The 23,390-nt window shown below is 37.7% G+C and overlaps 1 protein-coding gene across 6 annotated transcripts in view; it reads left to right on the forward strand.

The window, feature by feature from the left end:
* Positions 1 to 23,390, forward strand: part of LOC118745662 (tau-tubulin kinase homolog Asator-like) — a 570,828-nt gene that overhangs the window by 357,386 nt on the left and 190,052 nt on the right. For all 6 annotated transcript variants that reach the window (XM_036479218.1, XM_036479223.1, XM_036479220.1 and 3 more), the window contains one exon: positions 4,238 to 4,382. In XM_036479218.1, the coding sequence (XP_036335111.1) occupies positions 4,238 to 4,382 (145 nt within the window). The remainder of the gene's footprint in view (positions 1 to 4,237; positions 4,383 to 23,390) is intronic.

A 23,390-nucleotide genomic window follows, 5' to 3' on the forward strand; every position in this document is an offset into this window, starting at 1 on the left:
TAGTTTTCGTATGGCACGTCGATATGTAAATGAAATGTTAGATCTCATTGTTTGATTTGCTTACATTAACCTTTTTAAATACATTTTAAGAGCTTGAATCATCCAAGGAAAACCTTCCGTGCTTTTTGGTCTGCGAATATGGAAATTACTGAGTCAAAACTAATGCTGCGAGCAAGACTGGACTCCAATGCCAATGTTCCAAGGCTTGTCAAGCGATTTTGGCTCATAGTAGAACGCAAAAAATTTTTCACGCGAGACAATAGACTGAAAGAACGCTCCCCTTCAGCCACACTGACTGGAAGTGTGCAAAATATTCTTAATGCTATGCAGATGTTAGGAAATAATACTTCCATCTTCAAGTCATGAAGTTTGTTCAGAAGTTGAAATGGTGGCAGCGAATCACATCCCAAATTTGCTAAGTGGATGGCTTTGAGATGAATGATTTCATCTATTAGATCCGTAGAAATATCGATGCCATAAATCGTGCAGAATGCCGTGGCCTTTTCTCTGAGCTCTTCTTCCGACAGATCCTGATACTTCCACAAAAAACTAAATTTAATCGCAATGTCATTTACGGCTTCAAAACGTCTTGTCATGTTACCAATCAAGCAGTCCAAAACAACGTAAAAAACTTGCTGTTTGAATTGAGTTTCGGAATCACACTCAGGTGGTTCCCCAGGTAATTCATCGAACTGGCGCTTTCTTATCTTCCTTCTTTTCTCTGCGAAGGTATCCACAACTCCTATACTCCCTGCCAGAACCTTACATTCTTGAAGTATGATCGACCATTGATCCCTGAACTTCTTCAACTCATCAATCAGGCTACGTATATTTTCTGTTTCCACGTCCAGTGTGGCATTTCTAACTTGAAGTACCATATTTCGATGATTGATTACGGTCAACACTTTGAGCCAAATGGAGGCTAAGAGGATACACTCAAATTTCCCCATATATGCTTCAATACCTTTCAAATCCGTAACTGTTTCTGAACTCAGATTCAAAAGCTTGATTTCGTCAATAGCTTTCAATATTTGGGGAATGTGAGTTGCGAAAGGTTTCACACTATCCACACGAGCAGACCATCGTGTTTGTGACATGCTGTGCAAAGAGCAGTTAGTTTTTTCCTTGAGAATTTCCCATCTCTGAGGGCTTGCGCTAAAGATATTATACAATTTCTGCATAATACCGAAAAATGTGATGACTTCTGCACAACATTCAGCAGCTTGCACTCCACATAAATTTAAACTATGACAAGCACAAGGTGCAAATATGGCCAGGGAGTTATCCCTCAGGATATGACTCTGCGCTCCTTTGTAATGACCGCTCATATTACTGCCATTATCATACCCTTGCCCACGGCAGTCATCCAGTGGAATATTGTGCTTTTTTAGAGTGCTGCGAATCAGATCAGCGATAGCTTCTCCTGTTTTTGCGTTACAATCGACGAACTCTAAGAAGCGTTCGTGGATTTTCCATTTTCCGGAGTCCCTGTCTAATAAAACATAACGCAATATAAAAACAGTCTGCTCAATATGCGCCGAATCAGGGGTTGCATCCACTATTACTCTGTAATACTTGGCGGACTTTCTCTCGCTTTCTATCTTTCTAATTACTTTTCATTTATTTAATAGATTCTTACCTTTAAATTTTATAAATCAGTGCTTAGTGTATGTCTTTAGAAGGCCCGTGAAGAATTACAACCAAAATTACATTCACAAATTAAAAATTTTACCAATAATTGCACCACTGACAAAAGAAATACGAAGCTTGCAACACTTAACGCGAAACTGACCAACGTAAGCTTATCCACGGCATACTCATATGTTTGCACAAATTTGCGCTTAGCAAAACAATTCAAGTGTACTAATTTTTTCAAATTAACGCTCTAGTTCATTATCAGCCTGTATTTACAGATGTCGCTGGCTTTTACAAAAATGAAAAAGCAATACGACCAAACCGATAGTTACTACGTTTATACGCAAGCATACAACGCTTCCATCCACTACGGTCGCTGCTCAAAACACATGTATAAACCAAACGAAGCGCATTGGCTTGTACTCGTTTTCAAATCGGTTCTTATTATCTCCAGACGGTTTCAAGGATCGTATAAACACAAATTTTGTTCAAAGCGCTTTAAAAATCAGCTGTTTCTTCATTTCACATTCACTGTTGCGAAATGTCAGTTCAAGACGATTTCTTTGCTATCGATTTAGGTGCGTTCGTATAAACACTTGACAAATTTGTGTCGTCAGAACCGTTTTTTATATGTATGTATAAACAAGGTAAGTATTTGATTGGATCCTTATAATTTTAGTTTGGTGAATTGGTTAAGTTAAACACTTCAATTTTAAAACAATTTTTTGTAGCAACAAAATACCTATGTATGTATCTATGAAATCCTAGTTCGAGTACTGTCAATACTGCTTTGCCTTTCCGGGCCCCCAAAAACCTTCTGGGCCCCAGGGCGATTGCCCTGAAATAAACTTGCAGTAAGTTTACTTCTACAAGTGTAAAGTAATCGTTTATCGAAAAGAGTTTTTAAGAGAAAATACTCTATAATGTTTGAAGCGTATATTTATAAACCACGTTACTTTTAAGCCAAGTTATCGTGTCGAAGACCATCTTCTTACCCATTCATTATAGAAGGTGAAGCAAGAGATTCGTTCTCGAATTATTTAAGAATTTTTAACCAAGCCCAATGTTGAAATGACCGTAACCCCTTCTTCTATGGTGTATAAAAATTTCATAGCTGTCCCGATTACCAGTAGCTCATGAGAACAAAATATGTATTATAGCGTTTTCTTTTCTCGAAAAAAGGCCGCACTTATTCTGCCTTGTGTTAGCGCTGTCACATTTTCAAGTTATTTTTCAGCCCTTTCACAAGGCGTCGTGTTCTTTTCTCAGCAGGTTGCGCTCTGTTCCGGCGAAAGTGCTGCCTTTTCTGCCCGCAAATAAACGTGAGGGTGAGAGTTGCATGGTTGATTTTTAATTTAGTCTTGTAAAAATGCAATTATTTTCCCTATCAGAAATAAGTGTTTTGCTTTAAAATTGTTAAAGACTTACAGGCCAAGTGAATAATTCAGCTTTATTAAGTTCTATAAATAAATTGTTATGGAGTAGTATATTTTCTGTTTCATTCTCATATAAAGAACGCAACATTTTCTCAGGTTTCAGGGCAAGCAAGAGTTCCCATATAAAAGGGCAGAGCTTTTTTTGAGAAAAGAAAACGCTATTAGTTTTTACTATGGAAGTATATCGTCACCTTAAAAGCAAAAAGACGTAACAACTTCGTAAATAAAAAGGAAAAATGATAAATGATGTGGGGAGTTGTAATTCGATGAAATCCATAATATAAATCAAAAAGTGAATTTTGAAGTTTTTATTAGTTAGGACTTTTTGCATTTCAACGATGATATTTGTTACGTCGTTTTGCATTTTAAATGACGATATGTAAGATAAAAAATTTAAAGCCGTTTTTCTAGGTTTTTTTTTTGTTTTTTTTGACACACTGACTCTATGACAGTGTTGAAGTATATGAGCGTTATGTTCCTTTTCACGACATTATATTGGATATCGAAGATAATTTTCGAACGTTCGCCACAATGTTTATTGGGTAATTTACAACGATTTTGTAATTGAAAGAACGAGATTTTTTATATGACTTTTTAAATTTTTTTTACTTAAAAAAAGTTTTTAAAACTTCGATATTTTTTGGTATTCACGATACTTACTCAGTAGTTGTCAAAAAATACTCAGTACTCATGAAAAGTATCGATATTCTGTACTCGGTACTCGTATCGTTCTATCACTAGTCTTTGAAGAACTCGTTACATAAGGGTAATTTCAAAAACCTCATATTTAAGTTTTTTTTTCTAACAATTGTGATAATAAATAGTGGTTATAAGCGTAGTCGTACTTAATCTTTGAATATGTAATTTTATATTAATTTTAATTTTTACTTCTGTTTTAATTTTAATCATATTTTTTTATCAATATTATTTTATTTTTTTCTTTTATTAATGTATTTTAATATGCAATTATATTCATACTTAACTGTTTGTATTATTGCGTAAAATGTTCACTAATGTGTACTCAATAATAATAATAATAATAATTCTGCGGTAGTTTCTGTTTCTGTACTCATAGACTCAGACACTTTTCCAAGGGATAATTAAAAATAGTAAATGTATTCGTATACCATTTCATTTCGTTTATTTTTGTTTTGGTTTTTACACAGATACAACTTGAACATTGTGGGCATTGAGAACTGTTCAAGGATGCGAGATTGTATTCCACATTGTTGGTCTGAGCCTGCCATGGGTAATGTATTGCGTAGAGACTTAGTGCCACCAATTCTACAGCAGGCCGCTTTCGATAATACAGTAAGCATTTCAGATAATATATAATAATTATTTCTATTGCACTTTTTGCTTTCATTGTTGTATCTTTCATTCATTACGCTTTTGTGCATGTGAATTTCCATATCATGGCATACACTGGTAATGAAAAGTGAGTGCATAGTGTTTTTTGTTTAATATTTGCAACGTTTTTCAAGTAAAATTTTTTTTGTTATTTTTTATAAAAATATGGTTCATGATTTAATCAAAACAACATAAGTAAAACTTTCAAACTTTATACAGAACTTAGAAAAATTCAAAGAATTTTTGTCTAAATTTTGAACTTTTTAATATGAATTTTTAGAAAAATGTTATTTCAAACGTTTTAATGTTTCGGATGTTTATATAATATTAAAACGACCATGGACTTGGTCACGCCGATTTGGTCAGTTTTGAAGATCGTGGTGAATGAGGTCAAACATGTATTGTCAAAGATTAGGAATCGTTTAATAAGTTAATAGTAGCATGAAGCATATAAGTATTTACGTACATTAACATAATACAATTCGGGTGGGAAATGCCCATTTTAAGTCCATATATGCAGTCTTGAAAATTGGTGCGGAATGGTTTCATTAGTCACCGAAGATGCACATTTTTGCGGATTCTAAATTTGCCGTTATATGAAAGTAGGGGACGTACAATAAATGTTTAGATATACATAAATATTTTAGCTAATTCCATTATGTCTTTAAATATCCTGGGAAATCCTTTTGAGGACTCTCCAATTGGACGATATTGCTTTGCATTTAGCTTGAACGAAAAGTCACTCCCTGGCACACTTTTATTTATTTATTTATTTATTTATTTAAGTAGCTGGCTGTCCATAATACTGATGTCTTTTAAACCCATCGTATATAATATTGTCGTTTACAACTATGATAATTGGCATACATAAGAATAAAAATAAATTAGCTTAAAATTATTTTGTATAAAGATGAAGAAGAGAGAAAAATTTTATATATTGAACAATTTAAACACTTCCAGTTTAAAGCGCCTAGCATTTAGCACGGATTTAATTTCATTTGGTAGGGAGTTCCATAGTTTGACAACACTGACAAAAAACATTCTAGAAGAAACAAGATAATTATGTTTTGGTACAATCAGATTACAAGTTCTAGTTGATTGTGCAAATGTTAATTTTTCAAATAGGTATTTCGGGTTTTTCAAATTGATGAGCTTATGCAAAAATATAAGGTTGCGGTAATTCAAAAGTCAGCTGTGTACCATAGTTTTCTCAGAACAAAATAAATCCTACTTATGGTGTGGTTTATATGATCCGAACACCCCAAATAGGAATTTATTTTGAAACCAAGACTAGTTACAACTGGTTCAAAAAATGATCGGTGTGTCCTCTAGAGTTAGTGTTGGGAGAAGATCTTCAGTATTCGAACAGTGTGAAATACATATGGCTTTGGTTTTCGTTGCATTTAAGCTTAAATTATTCAACTTGGCGCAGATGGAAATAGAAAGGAGATCTTAATTTATTCTGACTATTAAGTCCTCAGAGAGACCAATTGGACAAGAAAGGTAAATTTGAGCATCATCCGCATACAAGTGTATGAACACGCTTTTACAGCAGTGAACGATATCATTAATGAACATGCTGAACAACATTGGGCCTGGTATGGATCCTTGTGGTACCCCCGAGTGCAGTCCTCTTAGCTCAGAACACACATTTTTTACAACAACCTTTTGCCTACGATTACCAAGGTAGTTTTCGAGTAATTTTACCGCACTATCAGATAATCCAAAATATTTGTTTAGTTTAAGTAAGAGTATTCTATGATCAACTTTATCAAAAGCCTTGGAAAAGTCTAATAGGGTAAAACAGTTAAATCACCCCTATCAAACACAGGTCTAATATCTTCCATTACCTTTAGCATAGCTGTAGCACAGCTGTGACCCTTTCTGTAACCAGACTGGTTCGGCGTAAGAAGTTTATTTCTATCCAGATGCATAACAATTTGCATGACCATCAGTCTTTCCAAGACTTTTGACAACGAAGAAAGTATACTTATTGGGCGGAAATCCGATGAAGAAACACCCGAATGACTTTTAGGAATTGGAGTAACCTTGGCTATCTTCCAGGCATCCGGAAATGTCGATGAGGTAATGAAGAAGTTCAAAATGTGTGTCAGTGCAGGAAGTACGTTTGGAAGAATAATTTTTAAAAACTTTAAGCTTACACTGTCCTCACCAATAGCATTCGATTTTATTGAGAAAATACCTTTTAAAACGTCATACTCAGTCACAGTCGAGAAACTGAAAGGTTTATTTGTTTTAAATAAAAGGTTTTGGTCTAGTTGGAACCCATTGCTATTTTGCGAAGTGTTCGACTGTAAGAAATAGTCATTCATGGTATTAGCATCTAAATTACATACAAAGTCGCCTTTACTTCCTATGCGCACAGACTTTAGGTTATTCCATAGTATTTTGCCTGGTAAGTCTACATTTAGTTTGGTTCGATAGTGCTGCCTTTTCGAATTTTTCGTAGTAAGATTAACGCGATTTCGGGCTTTGCGATATGCTTCCCAGTTTTCACAAGTTGGTTTCCGTTTCCAACGAACGTAAAGCTTATTTCGGGTTCTAATAGTTAGTAGAACCTCTCTTGTGAACCATGGTTGTTTTCTGTCAGAAATTTTCACGACTCTTAAGGGAATATATTTATCAAAAAGATAATTTACCGTGGAGGTAAAAAAGTTCAGCTTTTGGTTAATGTCAGGAAAAAAACCAGACTGTATTCCATTCAAGGATACCGGCCTCATGCTTTAATGCTCTAATATCAACTGATTTCCCTCTTCAGATCCCTATAGCGGTCCCACATGGGTAACGTTGCGCCCGATCGCAGCGTGACCCTGTAGGCGGCATCTTTTTTCTCTGCAGCTTCCTGACACTTCTCATCGTACCAGTTGTTCTTTAGGGTTCGCTGAAATCCGACTATTTCTTCGGAGGCGGTACTTACTGAGCGGGAAATGTGGTTCCACTGCTCGCACATGTCGGCTTGTTGAAGAGTGCTCTCTGAGAGCAGGTGTGTGAGTCGAGTAGCGAATGCATTGGCTGTCTGTTGTGATTGCAGCTTTTCGACGTTAAGCTTTCCTTGCATATTTGGGCGCACATTCTTTGCTGCACAGAGGCGGCTGCGTATCTTGGCTGCAACAAGATAGTGGTCCGAGTCGATGTTTGGGCCTCGGAGTGTACGTATGTCTAAAACACTGGAAGCATGCCTTCCGTCTATCACAACAAGATCGATCGGGTTTCTCGGTTTTCGATCCGGAGACAGCCACGTAGCTTGATGAATCTTTTTATGCTTGAACCTAATACTGCATACTACCATGTTTGGGCCCAGGTGAAGTCGATCAGCCTCAATCCATTCTCGGACGTTTCGTCGTGGAAGCTGAATTTTCAGACGGTGGTTCAAAAGATCCCTTCCTTGCCCACCCTGGCGGTGAAGTCGCCAAGCACGATTTTGTTATCGTGGCGGGGGCAGCGTTCGTACATGCGCTGCAAGTGCTCATAGAAGAGATCCTTGGATACCTCATCCATCTCTTCCGTCGGGGCATGGGCGCAGATGAGCGAGATGTCGAAGAATCTCGCTTTGATGCGGATTATAGCTAGACGCTCGTCCACCGGGGTGAACGACAGTACTCGGCGACGGAGTCTCTATACGGCGCAAGTCCTCAGGCATTGCTTGCCCTGCTTCGTCCAACGCATTTCTTGGATGGCGGTGATGCCAGCTTTTGTTCTTACGAGGACATCAACCAGCCGGGAAGAGGCACCTTCCCCATTAAGGGTCCGGACATTCCAGGTGCATGCCCTCAAATCGTAAACATTTGCCGTGCTCGTCATAATAAGGGGGTCTTGTCCGAAGCATTGTTTCTCTTCTTCACTGGAAGGGGTTTTTACGTGGCGGATCCCAAACCCAGCGCACAACCCATTGCTGGAACGGAGGTGGTTTCACAACCAAATACACTTTTATATAGCGAGCCGCTCGCTCCAGGACAGACACCCGCGTGCAGCCGCACCTACTGGTGAACTGACGCTGCAGACTTCAGTGAGCCCTTAGACCGAATAAGTCGGAGTGGCCCCACCGAAGCTCTCTCTCTTTCTGCCGTGACCAAAGGCTCCACTCGGATTGGTTACCGCATCTCGCACATGGGTTGCTCACGTTGCCCAGAGTGCGCGAACGAGGACGCAAGAGTCGGGATTGAGTATAGCCGTGCAACTGTAACTGTATACCAAGCGCAACGACTATACCCCATTGCACAGGCGAGACTTACTGTTACTAATTTATGATAATAATATGATGAACATCGTTCAGATTATAAACAAATTATTTTAAAATAAAAAAATTTTGAAACATTTTTTTTTGTCAATTTCCTATATTCGCAATTTTTATATTGTATGCATAAACATAACGTCACTAGACACGAATAAAGGCGCGAGCTCAAAAGTTGAAAGTTCAGCGAAGAAAGACTCTTAACATAGTTGACGGCGAAGAAAGACGCGTTAAAATATTTGACGGCGAAGAAGGATGCGTAAACTTATTTTCGCGGTCAACTATGTTTGCGGTTGTAATAGTATGTACATTCCGTAAAGAGTTTTTGGGGAATAATGCTGAAGTGGCAGTCCTTGGTCAAGTATAAATCTATGATTACGCGTCTTTCTTCGCCGTCAACTAGGTTACGCGTCTTTCTTCGCCGAAGTTTTTATTAAGCGCCTTTTTTCGTAAAATTTTTTTTATGCGTCTTTTTTCGCCGTCGAAACACTAGCGCGCCTTTATTCGTCTCTAGTGATGATAAGTAAACTAATTAGTGTTTCTAGAAGTTGTGCCTGTTTAGTGTTTCCATACTCATTTGCATAAATAAAATGTTTCCACGATGATGGAAATTAGTGGCTTTTCTATTAGAGCTACCGAAATTGTTTCTAAATTTGCAAAAATTCGCAAGCTATAGCTAATATTAAAAAAAGATGAGAATATTTGGAATCAGCGACCTAAATGCACGCCAGCAATATTAGTGCTGTTCTTTACATCTTTTGACTATAGGCCAGTGCAATTATCAAGAGAACAATTAAAATTTTATTGAAAACAGATAACTTTGAAATGAACGATAAGCTAAAGGGCTGCGAGAAATGATATTTGACTTTATCTTATGCGTTAATTCATTATCTAATAATATGCACCATACCTTTTTGCTGATCCCGGGATTTTTAACAAGAACGGGTCTTATTTGACTAGTGGGCTGTGGCTCACTTGGTGGTCGATGCGCGGGCTCTTATAATTAAAATAAAAGACTAATATTTTGCAGGCTTGTTGTTGACTTCATGATACAATATATTTTCACTATAACCAAGGGATTTGAGAAAAATTAGATTTTCGACCCGCCCTAATATATAAACGCTAAATCTTGATCTTACTAAGTAACGAAGAGATTTGAAAAAATGCGGCGTTTCAAAGGAAATTGCATGACAGATTTGTTCGTATAAGTGACCAGTTCGTTTTCTGTCAGTAGTGGCTTATTTTTGGGCCTATTTTGTGATTTTAAAGTGCTCTAGCAACTTAGATTTTTTGATGTATCTTTCGTTTTCGGTACATAAATTCTTCGGAGTAAAAGAAATTTTCTACTGTATAAATTTAAATTAAATTCGCCAAAACTATAGTAATTTAAGGCAAATAACTTGTTAATGGGAAAATCAACTACTGGTTTAACAAAAATAGATTATGTGTTGGATACTTTCTAAACCAGAGCTTCCTAAAGTGGGTTCCGTACAAAAGTCACCAGGGTTCCGTGAAATTATTAATTTTTGGCTGGTAAAATTCGGTATGAATAAGCACGGCGGTCGGCAGTCAGTTTGAGTTGCACACAAAAAGAAAAGTTGTATAAACCGCATGACCGAGACGCAATTATCTATGTTCCAGTATATGTATGCACTCGTAGTTGGTATGATTGCCGCACCTATATAATAGCGTTGAGCGTTGCGCTTGACAGCTTGTTTTTTTTCTAACTTGTGTATGTGTTGTTGGCTACTGTAGCCGAAGGGTCAGAGGTGGGCTCTACCACTCTGAATGACCTGCATTCGCGGCCCGGTCAAAGCAATGTCGCAAAACATATAGAAAAAACGTTCTTAACACCGGTCGCCCCTCGGCAGGAAACGGCAAACCTCCTAGTGTATTTGTGCCATGGAAAAGCTCATAAAATCCATTGGCTCTTTGAAGGCAGAGCAAAGCAGTAGGTCCCTCCATTTTTGTAACAATATCAAGACACACACCACAAATTGGAGGAGAAGCTCGGCCAAACACTTAGCGTCAAAATATTGTTATTATTATTTGAATATCCGGGCTATAACACTCTTGGAAAGATCAGTGAAATTACTAAATTTTTGCAGGGAAAATCATCAGCTGCATTTTTGTTGAGAGACAAATCATCATCCTTTGAAAGAAAATTTAATTTCTGGATTACTCAGTGGAAAAATTAGCATTGAATGTTTCCCACTTTTATACAACTTTCTACAAGAAACGTCATAACAGGGCACTTGGTAAATCTCCTGAGATCTTAGGGAGATTATCTTTCGGATGGCTAGTAATATCGATTGGGAACAAAATTATTTACGAAGCATTCGTATATCTGGCAGAGTTGTTTGAAATGAAAAACACATTTGAGTCTGTGTCTCTGAACGAATTTTAGGTTGGTATTAGGAGTAAATACCATGAAGTAGCTAAAAAGGCTATCTTAACTTTGCTTCCTTCTGTCACAACGTCTCGTTGTGAAACAGGGATTCACCTTACATAAAAAACAAGTTCAAGTCGAAATTGGATGCAACCCCAGAAATGCGCGTATAGCTTTCAGACGTAATATCAAACTATCAAGTCTATTCTGCACGTTGCCGAACATTATGTAACCGGAAAATTGTATTACCAAAAAAAATGTTACCAGTTCTTATTACCGCGATTCTAGGTACGTTGGTAATGCAGTTAAAATATTCAACAATTCAGCTATAAGATGGTAACAAAATTTCCCGTTTACAACAGTACACAGAATGCGAAAAGGGTTTAAAAATTTACAGGAACTTTTTTTATCGGTAACAAAAATTTTTATAACCAGCGCAGAATAGACCTGTTTAAGGTAATATTTAATAACTGTGAAACAATTTCATTCTTCAAATTAAAATTTTAAGTATTTATATTATTTCTAGTAGTAGTTTTTATCCATATTTAATGCAGTGAAGTAAGCGATTTTGGCCGAGTTCAAAACAGTACGCCAGTCATTTCTCTTCTGTGCTAACTGACGCCAGTTGAAAATGCCAAGTGAAGCCAAGTCCTTCTCCACCTGGTCTTTCCAACGCAGAGGAGGCCTTCCTCTTCCTCTGTTGCCAGCATCGCGGCCCGCGTTGAATATTTTCAGAGCAGGAGCGTTTCTGTCCATTCGAACGACATGGCCAAGCCAGCGGAGCCGCTGGATTTTAATTCGCTGCACTATGTCTATATCGTTGTAAAGCTCATACAGCACATCGTTAAATCGTCTGCGAAATTCGCCATCACCACCAGTGTAGCCGTTTTAGCCCTTTGGTGGCTAGATTTAGCTACCACATACTTTTTTTGGCCACATAAATTTAAAATTGCCCCTAGCCCCTTTTTTAGCCCTTTGGAGAATTTACTTATACTTGGCATGAAAAAGTTGTATATGCTTAATTTGATCTCATTTTTTTCATTTATGTAAGAGACGAATTTTTAATCTAAGAAAGACTGATATATCTGTATGTATTTTATGTTCCCTACGTTTTTATACATACATACTGGAAAAGTGATAAGGCTTTTAACCTATCTATTAACGATTTAACTATTCTTTAAAATAGATAAGTTTACGGCCCTTAATATGCTTAATTTGATAAATGGCCCATCAAGTCGATTGACCGTATATGTTCTTGTGGTGTGATTGTACCAGCTGCTGGTGTCGTGAGTGGTGAAATTAGCTAATTAAAAAGTATTTTGGTGGAAATTTCTTTCACTATATGAGTCCAAGCCGTGTTTGTGGAAGACTAAGTTGCCGATATTGCAGTTTTGAATTAAAAAAAAAAAACAATGTTTAACAAAATGGTAGAAAAATTATGAAATTTCGGCTCTAATCATTTCGATATTTCCTCGACCTCATTTGTAAAGCAATAAATACTGTACCAGCATGTTGGCAAGTTATATGCTTCGGGCCTGATGGTACAATCACTTGATGGAGCCACCAACCTGGTGTCGTATATTTCTCCTTTTATACAAAAAGGGTTTTAGTTGGATAAAATATTTGCTTTTTTTTCCAAAGTTCATTGTTTTTCTATACCATTACTCATTAAAAATGTTTGCGCGTATACTTACATGTGTATATTTAAATAAAAAATTTTAGCTACCATTTTTAGCCACAACGCCTTATTTTAGCTCTTTTTTAAACAATTTTTTAAAGAAATTTGGCAACCACTACAAATGATTCGCGGCAACACTGATCACCACCGCGTAAAGGTTCGTAAATCTTTCGCAGCATCTTTCTCTCGAAAACTCCAAGAGCCGCCTCATTAGATGCTTTCATTGTCCATGCCTCCGCGCTATACACCAGCACAGGCATGATGAGTGACTTATAGAGTGTGATCTCTGTACGACGAGAGAGGACTTTACTTCTCAATTGCCTACTCAGCCCAAAGTAGCACTTGGTGGCAAGAGTGATTCTCCGTTGGATTTCAAGGCTGACATTATTATTGGTGTCAATGCTGGTTCCCAAATAAACGAAGTCATCTACTTTTTCAAACTTGTAACTGTCAACAGTGACGTGGGTGCCAAGACGCGTATACTCTGACTGTTTGTGTGATGACAGGGGATACTTCGTTTTGTCCTCGTTCACCACCAGGCCCATTCGCTTTGCTTCTCTATCCAATCCCTAGAAGGCAGAAAAGACGTAGCCTTTGTTTTTACCAATAATATCGATGTCGTCGGCATACGCCAGCAATTGTACGCTCTTGTAAAGTATTGTGCCTGAGCTCTTCAGTCCTGCGGCTCTTATCTTCTCCAACATCAGATTAAAGAAATCACACGAAAGGGAGTCCCCTCGTCTGAAACCTTGTTTGGTATCAAACGGCTCGTAGAGGTCCTTCCCTATTCTGATGGAGCTGGTGGTATTGCTCAACGTCATTTTACACAGCCGTATTAGTTTCGCGGGGATACCAAATTCAGACATCGCGGCATAAAGGCAACTTCTCTTCGTGCTGTCGAAAGCGGCTTTGAAATCGACAAATAGATGGTGTGTGTTGATCCTATTCTCGCGGGTCTTTTCCAAGATTTGGCGTATTGTGAAGACATGATCTATGGTGGATTTGCCAGGCCTAAAGCCACACTGATAAGGCCCAATCAGTTCGTTGACGGTGGGCTTCAGTCTTTCGCACAATATACTCGATAAGACCCTATAACCTATGCTTATATGGCTGATTCCGCGGTATTTGGCGCGTATGGCGGGGTCGCCTTTCTTGTGGATTGGGCAGAGCACACTTAAATTCCAGTCGTCAGGCATGCGTTCATCTGACCATATTCTGCATACGAGTTGATGCATGCACCTCATCAGCTCCTCGCCGCCGTACTTGAATTTGCTCGGCTGGCAGGCCGTCAGCTCCAGCAGCTTTTTTGTTTTTCAGTCGCGTAATCGCTATTCGTACCTCGTCTTAGTCAGGCGGTGGGACAGCTACTCCATCATCATCGACTGGGGCTCGGGTTCGTCTTCTTCACTACTTTCGTGCTGCTACCATTCAGTAGGTTGTAAAAGTGTTCCCTCCAAAATTTAAGTACATTCTGGACATCGGTCACTAGGTCGCCATTGTTGTTCTTACAGGAGTTCGGCCCGGTCTTGAAACCTTCCGTAAGTCGCCTAACCCTCCGGTAGAATTTTCGGGCGTTCTTCCTGTCGGCCAGCATCTCAAGCTCTTCGCACTCACGTATTTCGGCCTCTCTCTTCTTATTGCTGCAGATACGTCTCGCTTCCTTCTTCAGTTCCCTATAACGGTCCCACATGGCTCGCGTTGCGCCCGATCGCCGCGTGGCCCTATATGCGGCGTCTTTTTCCTCTGCGGCTTGTTGACATTTCTCATCGTACCAGTTGTTCTTTCGGGCTCGCTGAAATCCAACTACTTCTTCGGTGGCGGTACTTAATTATCGGGAAATGCGGTTCCACTGCTCGCTTATGTCGGATTGTTGAAGAGTGCTCTCAACAAGCAGATGTGTGGGGCGAGTGGCGAATAAATTGGCCGTCTGTTGTGATTGCAGCTTTTCGACGTTAAGCTTTCTTTGTTGGGCGCACATTTTTTGCTGCACAGAGGCGGGTGCGTATCTTGGCTACAACAAGATAGTGGTCCGAGTCGATGTTTGGGCCTCGGAGTGTACGCACGTTTAAAACGCTTGAAGCATGCCTTCCGTCTATCACAACATCATCGATTTGGTTTCTTGTTTTTCGATCTGGAGACAGCCATGTAGCTTGGTGGATGTTCTTATGCTGGAACCTAGTACTACATCTTACCATGTTTCGGGCCCCGGCGCACAGTGTATAATTTCCATATTCTAGAAAAGATTAATTACATTATTTTATGTCGCCAAATTTCAAAACAACGTCAAGAATGTTTTTAGAAATGCCTGATAAAGTCGAAACAATAACAACTAAAAAATTTAAATCAAAGTGTATGGCGGAACGGGGTTTGATTTGGAAAATTACTGAGCGCAATAATATTTAAACTTGTGTATTTGAAACTGAATCTCAATGTTTAATTTGTCGGTGTTATGCTATTTATGCAACAATTGCTAAAATATCATTTTGGTGTTATTTTTTTAGGTATGATCTTTTTAATGAATATACATTTTTGGGAATTTAGTAAACTAGGACTGACTATTTCATGTTAAAGTAAAACGATGTTGACTTAGACTTATTTTTAGCAAATTATTATTTTTATTAGACCCGAAAACTCGTTATCCGCCACTATTCGATAAAGTTTGTATCTCAGTTTATTTGCCACTCCTCTTAGACTTTAAACAACACAATTTTAGCTGCTGGAAAGTGCAGGTTTTGATGAAATTTTCTTTTTTCTGGCCTACTGGGAATTTCATTTTCTTCGAGTAATTCATTTGCATTTTATCTCGACCGAGACAAATTCTTGTATTTTTGCTTTGAATAGAGAAAGCCTGATTCATTACATTTCCAATGGTATCCCTTTTTTGTAAATAGGGCAAGAAGTATTGAACTTATAACGGAATTTTGTTGACCCAACTTGACTTTCTTATCAATATTTTCCACGCCCATAATTAAATTAAAAGTTTATAATTCCTTGTTATAGGGAAATTCTAAATATAAATTTTGGGCATTTTAGCCTTTGTAGTTAGTTAAATATTTCAGTTTTTGCATTTTTAAAAATTGCAGTTATATAATAGGGTGGCGTGACAGTAACTATAAATTACCAATTTTTTGTAAAAAGCTTCGCCTATCTTATAACGTACCTTGTGCAAAATTTATTTATTTATTTATTTAATCTAGAAATAAACATTTCGTACAGACTATTTGGTAAAAAAAACAAAATATAAATTAATAACTAATTTAGCATACTATTCAAAAGTAGTTTGAAGTTAGATTTGGAAGAAGAGAAATCGATAGCAGAAGAGTTTAAGAGCGAATCAAACTCGTTTAGAGCTCTGCGAATAGGAGCGTTATTCGTATAATTATTCCTGACAAAATCCAGAGAAAAAATGTCATGATTCCTAAGGCTTCTTGGTGGGATATTAAATGTAATCCGTTCGAGTAAGAACGGCGAGTCAATCGCACCCCGTATAATGTCAAAAACGAAAGTAAGAGAAAGAATAATCCTTTTATTATTCAGTGATTTAAGGTTTATAAGCATGCATTTAGCGGTGTAAGATGGGAAAGGATCAACGAAATGTAGAGAGCGTAGAGCATAACGAATAAAAGATTTTTGGATACGTTCAATTCTGTTGATATGACATTCATAACATGGTCGCCAGATGAAGACAGCGTACTCGAGCTTAGAACGAACAAGAGTAGTGTATAGTAATTTTATGGTATATGGATCAGTGAAGTCCGAGTTAAATCGACGGATAAATGAGAGCATTGAATATGACTTTGCAATGGTATAATTTAAGTGGCTGTGAAAAAGAAATCTAGCATCAAAAATTACTCCTGAGTCAGAAACTTCACCAATGGTGGCAAGCTGCGAGTCACCTATGAAATACGAAGTCTGGGTACTGGAACGTGATTTGGAGTAGGAGACATGGTAACACTTTTTTATATTTAAATTTAATCTATTTTTGGAGCACTAAGCAACCACATTCTTAAGATCAACCTGTAGATTAAATGAGTCTGAAGCATTAGAAATTGTAGAATAGATTTTCAAGTCATCCGCATACAATAAAAATTTTGAAAAGTTGAAACAACTAGAATTATCATTAATCAAAATCACGAAAAGTAGGGGACCCGAGATGCTCCCCTGAGGAACTCCAGAGGTGATGAAAGGATAGGAGAACACATTGTCAACTACAACAACACAATTCCGCGATGAAAGATAAGATTTTACCCAAGATAAAAAAGCTGAATGAAAACCTATGCTAGCCAATTTTGAAATTAATATTGAATGACAGACTTTGTCAAACGCCTTCGAAAAGTCCGTATACACGGTATCGACTTGCAGACGGTTATTAAAGGCAGTTAAACAGGATTCGGTAAAAACGGCTAGGTTAGTTACAGTGGACCTTCCCGGCATAAAACCATGCTGATTAACAGATATTAAGGGACTAACAGCAAAAAATACTTTTTGTTTGACAATAAACTCAAATGATTTGGATATCGTTGATAATTTTGCTATTGGCCGATAGTTGCTTATATCGTTTTTATTGCCAGATTTCAATACCAGGGTGATAAGAGTGGTCTTCCAAGCATCTATAAACTCCCCCTGTTCAAGCGATTTATTGAAGATAAAAAAAAGTGGATAGGCAAAGGCGGGACAATTCTTCAACAGGAATGACGATATTCCATCAACATCAGATTAAGTTGAAGATTTGATATGCCGGATGCCATCCTGTACATCATCAATTGAAATAGCAAGCGAACCAAAATTGATAGGAGAATGGGCACTCTGAGGATAACCGACACAAGGATCCGAACCCTTCACAAAGTTGGAGCGAAAGAAATCCGCGAAAAGATTTGCAGCTTCAGAGGGAGTAGAAGCTTGCATTTCATGATAAAACACATCACTGGGAATACTGGAACACGATTTCTTGGACTGGACATACCTCCAAAAAGCCTTTGGATTCAATTTTATTTCCGACTCAAATTTAAGAACATAATTCCGCTTAAGAACCTTATTCATCGACTTAAACTCTCTGGAGTATCGCAAGTATTTATCCTTGTGAGATAGGGCATTTAAAAGTTTAAATTTCTTAAAAAACTTGTTTTTCAAATTCTTAAATTTTTTAAGATCTTTGGTATACCAGGGAACCTTATAGCTTTTTTTACGCACTATTGGTATATTATCCGCACAGATTACATTAATTTCTTGCTTAAAAGTATCGAAACAATCCAAAACACCAACCCCCGCAAATAACGAATCCCAGGCTACAGATGAAACCCCATCATTTACAACATCAAAGTTGCATTTTCTATAGCAAAAGCTAGTAGGATTACTGTCCGATAAAACAGTTCTAAACTCATAAAACTCTAAATGAAGAATAAGCGGAACATGATGTAGACCGGGAGTCGATAATGGGTCAAGGCACTCATTAAGTGTGAAATTCAAATCATTACTAATAAAGATAAGGTCTAGGATTCTAGATAGCTTATTAGAAAAACTATTAGGTTAATACTTAAAAAATTATCAATCACATAACATTCACAGCCATTGTTAACATTCGTAGGATATAAGGCTAGGCCATTATCCAAACTAGACCAGTTAATATCACACAGGTTAAAATCCCCAACAATACAAAGATTTTCATTATTAGAAGCTAAGGCAAGAATATTATCTACATGCGCTTTATATAAAGACTCAGCACTAGACGGCGGAACATAGGAGGCACATACAAAATGCTTAGACAAGCCATTGACCGAAACACAGAGCTGATCCAGCAGGGTATCCGCATTCGCCAAAGGGACAAGCGACGATCGATAGTTTCGCCTAACTGCAATGAGTACTCCACCACCTCTAGAGAGCCCCGTTTTAATATAGTCACGGTCTTTGCGAAAAACGTTGTACAGATTGGCGTCAAAAAACTCAGAATTTATTTCATTTCATTAATCTATCTTCAATAGTTTTCGAATTACAGAATTAAAAGCAGCTAGATGGGTCAAATCTTACACTGTGTGGCGAAGTCGATCAGCCTCAGTCCGTTAGCGGACGTTTCTTCGTGGAGGCTGAATTTTCCGACAGTGGCGCCAAACCCTTCCTTGCCCACCTTGGCATTAAAATCGCCAAGTACGATTTTGACATCTTGTCGGGGGCAGCGCTCATATGTACGTTCCAAGCGCTCATAGAAGAGATCCTTGGACGCCTCATCCTTCGCTTCCGTCGGGGCATGGGCGCAGATGAGCGAGATGTTGAAGAATCTAGCTTTGATGCGGATTGTGGCTAGACGTTCGTCCATTGGGGTGAACGCCAGTACTCGGCGACGGAGTCTCTCTCCTACCACGAATCCAACACCGATTTTGCGCTCCTTTACGTGGCAACTGTAGTAGACGTCGCAAGGCTTCACACTTACTTTTCCTTGCCCCGTCCATCGCATTTCTTGGATGGCGGTGATGTCAGCCTTTGTCTTCCCGAAGACATCAACCAGCCGGGCAGACGCACCTTCCCCATTAAGGCTCCGGATATTCCAGGTGCATACCCTTAAATCATAGTCCTTTATACGTTTGCCGTGGTCGTCATCAAGGGGCCTCATCCGAGGCTTGTTGGAATTTTTCATTAGGCTGGGTTTCAGCGTGGCGGGACCCAAACCCAGCGCACGCGAAGTTTTACGCCTTCTCACTTTAGCTCGCTCCTAAACGGATATTTGGTTGCTACCCAGAGGATACGTGGATATAAATATCCGGACGTTGTGAGCTGCGATTTGAACCGTACGCACAAGAATCGCTTCTGGCCACTCCCAGGTGAATGGCAGTCAAAATTTTTCCACTTCTGCACAGGGAACTATCAGAAATTGGATGTGGGGTTCCATAAAATTAAAAGAATTTAGTAAGGGTTCCATTATCTTAAAAGCTTGGGAACCTCTCGGCATACCATATACTTGCTGGTAAAAGATTTGATCATAAAAGAAGTAGTGGTTTCCCCTCCAAATTCTAATATTGTTAGGAACTGGTTTTTTGGTTATTGTTGTATGCTATATGTATGTAAACTTGGCCACTGGATAAATTTCCTTTTGGCTACTTAAGCAACGATATGGCAAGAAACATGTGAAAAATTTAATGGGATCTATATGCAATAATCAATAGAAATGACTAGTGTCCGATCGAGCGTTCGGGTTACCAAACAGTTCGGCCATGAAGTTCGGTTCGGTTTCGGCCGAAATTGGCCGAGTTATTATAATTTTTTTTTTCTACGAATTATACAAATTTTATTTTTTTTTTTAAATTGGAGTGACTGTAGCGTTTCTGATATTTCATTTTAATGTATTTTTTAGGGTAACTTTCTTATTTCGTGTTACACATATTTGATCGCGTTAAACCCCGCTAGTCGCTGTGTGAACAGCCGAAAAACGCTTTCAGGAAATTTCTCTGCAATTCGCCTTCTGGAAACAAAAAAACCTCTTTCGAAAGACACTTTACATGCAAGGTGTGACTGCTAATGCAACTAATTTCAGAAATGTCTAAATTTGGCAGCCTTTTCGAAATATATTGCATTGCCATTGCTCTATAGTGTTAAATAAAACAGTACTTTTACAGATGCAGTAGCTCAAAGCAATCCGATTTGGGAATTTTATAAGAGTAAACATAATGGGGGTGCTTGGAACATTTCAGTAGTCCACCTGCTAAGTGCGCTATGTAAATTTTTTTCGCTTTTCAGTTTTTGGTGGTAAACGTACCAGTATTTAAAGTAGTTTCATGTCCACTAACAATACAGGACGAAATCCTTATATATTCTAAAAAAAGGCCATAAAATGTTTTTGTTGCATTTCGGTGCCTAGTGGAAGATCTTCATGGAAGAGAGAACGCGAAAAGCTAAAAAAAAATTAGCTATATAAAAGTTACTGTTTCAAAACTCGCTATACTAAATTTTTATATATAAAATTTTCAAAAACTATCACACTGCGATTTTGTTTTTTAATGTTATTAGGCTCCTATTTATCACAATTTTCAAATAATAAAAAGAAATATACAATTTGGTTGTTACTTGTTGTTGTAGACGTTTGTTTTATTTATGGCTTACTATTATAAAATCACATAACGCTGTTTGCAAGTGGACTACTCATTTATTCGAGGACAATCTCGCTTGGTACATCGTGTGTACCAGGGTTGTTGCGAATATTGCATTCGCATTCGCAACCGCGGAGTTTCCGCATTAATTTTAACATACGCATTCGCAATAATCATTGCGGAGTTTGTGTGCAATAAAACTGGTTAAAAGTCAGATTTATCAACTTTGATAAAAGTGTCTTTAAACATATTATTTTGAATCCATATAACCGAACTATCAACAGGCAGTCATACAAGTTCCAACTTCGTCCTTTTAATAATATGGTTTTTTTTCCTGTGCTTTAAAAGATAATATAATATAATAATAATAGGTTGGCGCTTACACAATACGTTAGTATTTGGCCGAGCTTCTTCTCCGATTTGTGGAGTGCGCCTTGGAGTTGTCACACAAAAGGGAGTGACCTACAGTTTTACATCAATCCTGAACGGCGATTTTATTTTTATGAGAAGCGGTTTTTGATACCACAAATACACTCGGAGGTTTTTCACGGCCTGCCGAGTGGCGATCGCTATTAGAAAAAACTTTTTTGCTCGGAGGCCGTCATCGTCAGTGATTGCATTAGTTCAAATGGTTATAAAAAACGGGCCGCCGTTTTAGCAAAATAACAAGATTCTGAACCGATTCGACTGGCAGCCACGACTTGGAAAACATAAATTTGTTCGAATTTTCATTCTTGGGAAAAAACATTTTATTTGCCATATCCAGAACTTCACTATAAGCACAAATTTTCAAACCAGTCGCTGAAAGAAAGAAGATTAGAAATGAATTGCAAAAAACTAAAATCGAAAAACGCTGTCATCGGTTCTTCAAATTCTGAAACAGCCAAAAGAATAGAATAAAGAATTATTTGGGCAAATTAATAAAAAAAAACCTGACACATCGGGTTTGGCTTGTAAGCCAAGGCGCATCCATACAAGGTGGTGGTGATTGCATATAAGTAAAAGTCCCGTGTATTTTGTTATTGCTTTTTGGTACAGGAGGATGTCAAACGAAAGGGAGTAGAAGTTAATTTTCATCATTTTCTTTTGTTGACATCCTAAAGTTGCGCCGCTTCGTTTTGGATGACATTCTCCTGTCCTAGTGTAGAGACAAAAATATCCAATCAGCTGATCAATCAACACCACCTTGTATTGATGCGCCTTGTTGTAAGCGGTGTTTAAACAACGAGCTTGCCATGGTGCTAGATTCTTCAAGTGAAGATGAAAGTCAGAAGGAAACATCCGTCCCGATGCAATTCTCAAGATGGGATTGTTCTTGGACCGCGATATAAAATTAGCAGCGCATGTTTGATTTACGACCCTTTAAAAGAAATTATGTAACCTTTTTATTAAATATAATGTTCCAATTTTTAAACTCCAGTACTAAATAAAATAAATATTATTAAAAATTACTTTTATTTACCTAAATCACCTAATTTACTTACCTAAATTGTTTCTTAACAAGTAAGAGCAGCGCTGTCTTCGGCTATGCCGAAGACTTCATACCTTTCATGAACATCTGCAAATTTTACTTTGACAGATTACTGCTTTTGAATACATCTGCATACATCGATAGAGGAGTTACATACCTATATAAAAAATCGCATCTGAACAATCAGAGGTATGGAAGATAGACCTTATATTAGCACCAATCTAAGTGATTTTCACTGCTATGTGATCGGTATGTAACCTGGTAACACAATTTATTGAGTTTAGTTTCCTACATAAAGGAGATATATCGCAAAAACTGGTATCTGAACAATCAGTGCTATAGGAGATAAAGCTTATACAGCATAGATTTTGACGATTTTCTCAGTAGACTTTGTATTATTATTTATAAAATATCTTACGAAATTTATCGGTTTTAGCTGTTCAAATAAAGGAGTTTTACAGTAAAATCCCATATCTGAACAATCAGATGTATGGAAGATACATATATGTTATAGTCACCCGATCCTTGTTATTTTTACTGTAAGTATTCTGTTAATAATGAGTGAAAATGGTGCGAAATTTCATGTTCCTAGCTGCATAAATGGTTGTATGGGGGCTGCAGGTTATAGTGACCCGATCTTTGTTATTTTCACTGTAAGTCTTCTGTTGATAATAAGTGAAAACAGCGCAAAATTTCATGGTCCTAGCTACATAAATGGAGGAGTTATAACGAAAAATCTCATATCTGAACAATCAGTTGTATGGGACCTATAGGTTATAGTTACCCCATCTTTTTAATTTTCACTGTAAGTTTTCTGTTGGTAATTATTGAAAACAGTGCGGAATTTCAAGTTCCTAGCTATATAAATGGAGGAGTTATAACGAAAAATTTTATATCTGAACAATCAGTTGTATGGGAGCTATAGGTTATAGTGACCCGATCTTTGTAATTTTCACTGTAAGTATTCTGTTGATAATGGGTGCAAGTACTGCAAAATTTAGTGTTCCTAGCTGCATAAATGGAGAAGTTATAACGAAAAATTTCATATCTGAACAATCAGTTGTATGGGAGCTATATGTTATAGTGGTCCGATTCTTCCGGTTC

The sequence above is a fragment of the Rhagoletis pomonella genome, unplaced genomic scaffold (genome assembly GCF_013731165.1).
Source record: "Rhagoletis pomonella isolate Grant_MI unplaced genomic scaffold, Rhpom_1.0 Rhpom_scaffold_00009, whole genome shotgun sequence".
Lineage (NCBI taxonomy): Eukaryota > Metazoa > Arthropoda > Insecta > Diptera > Tephritidae > Rhagoletis > Rhagoletis pomonella.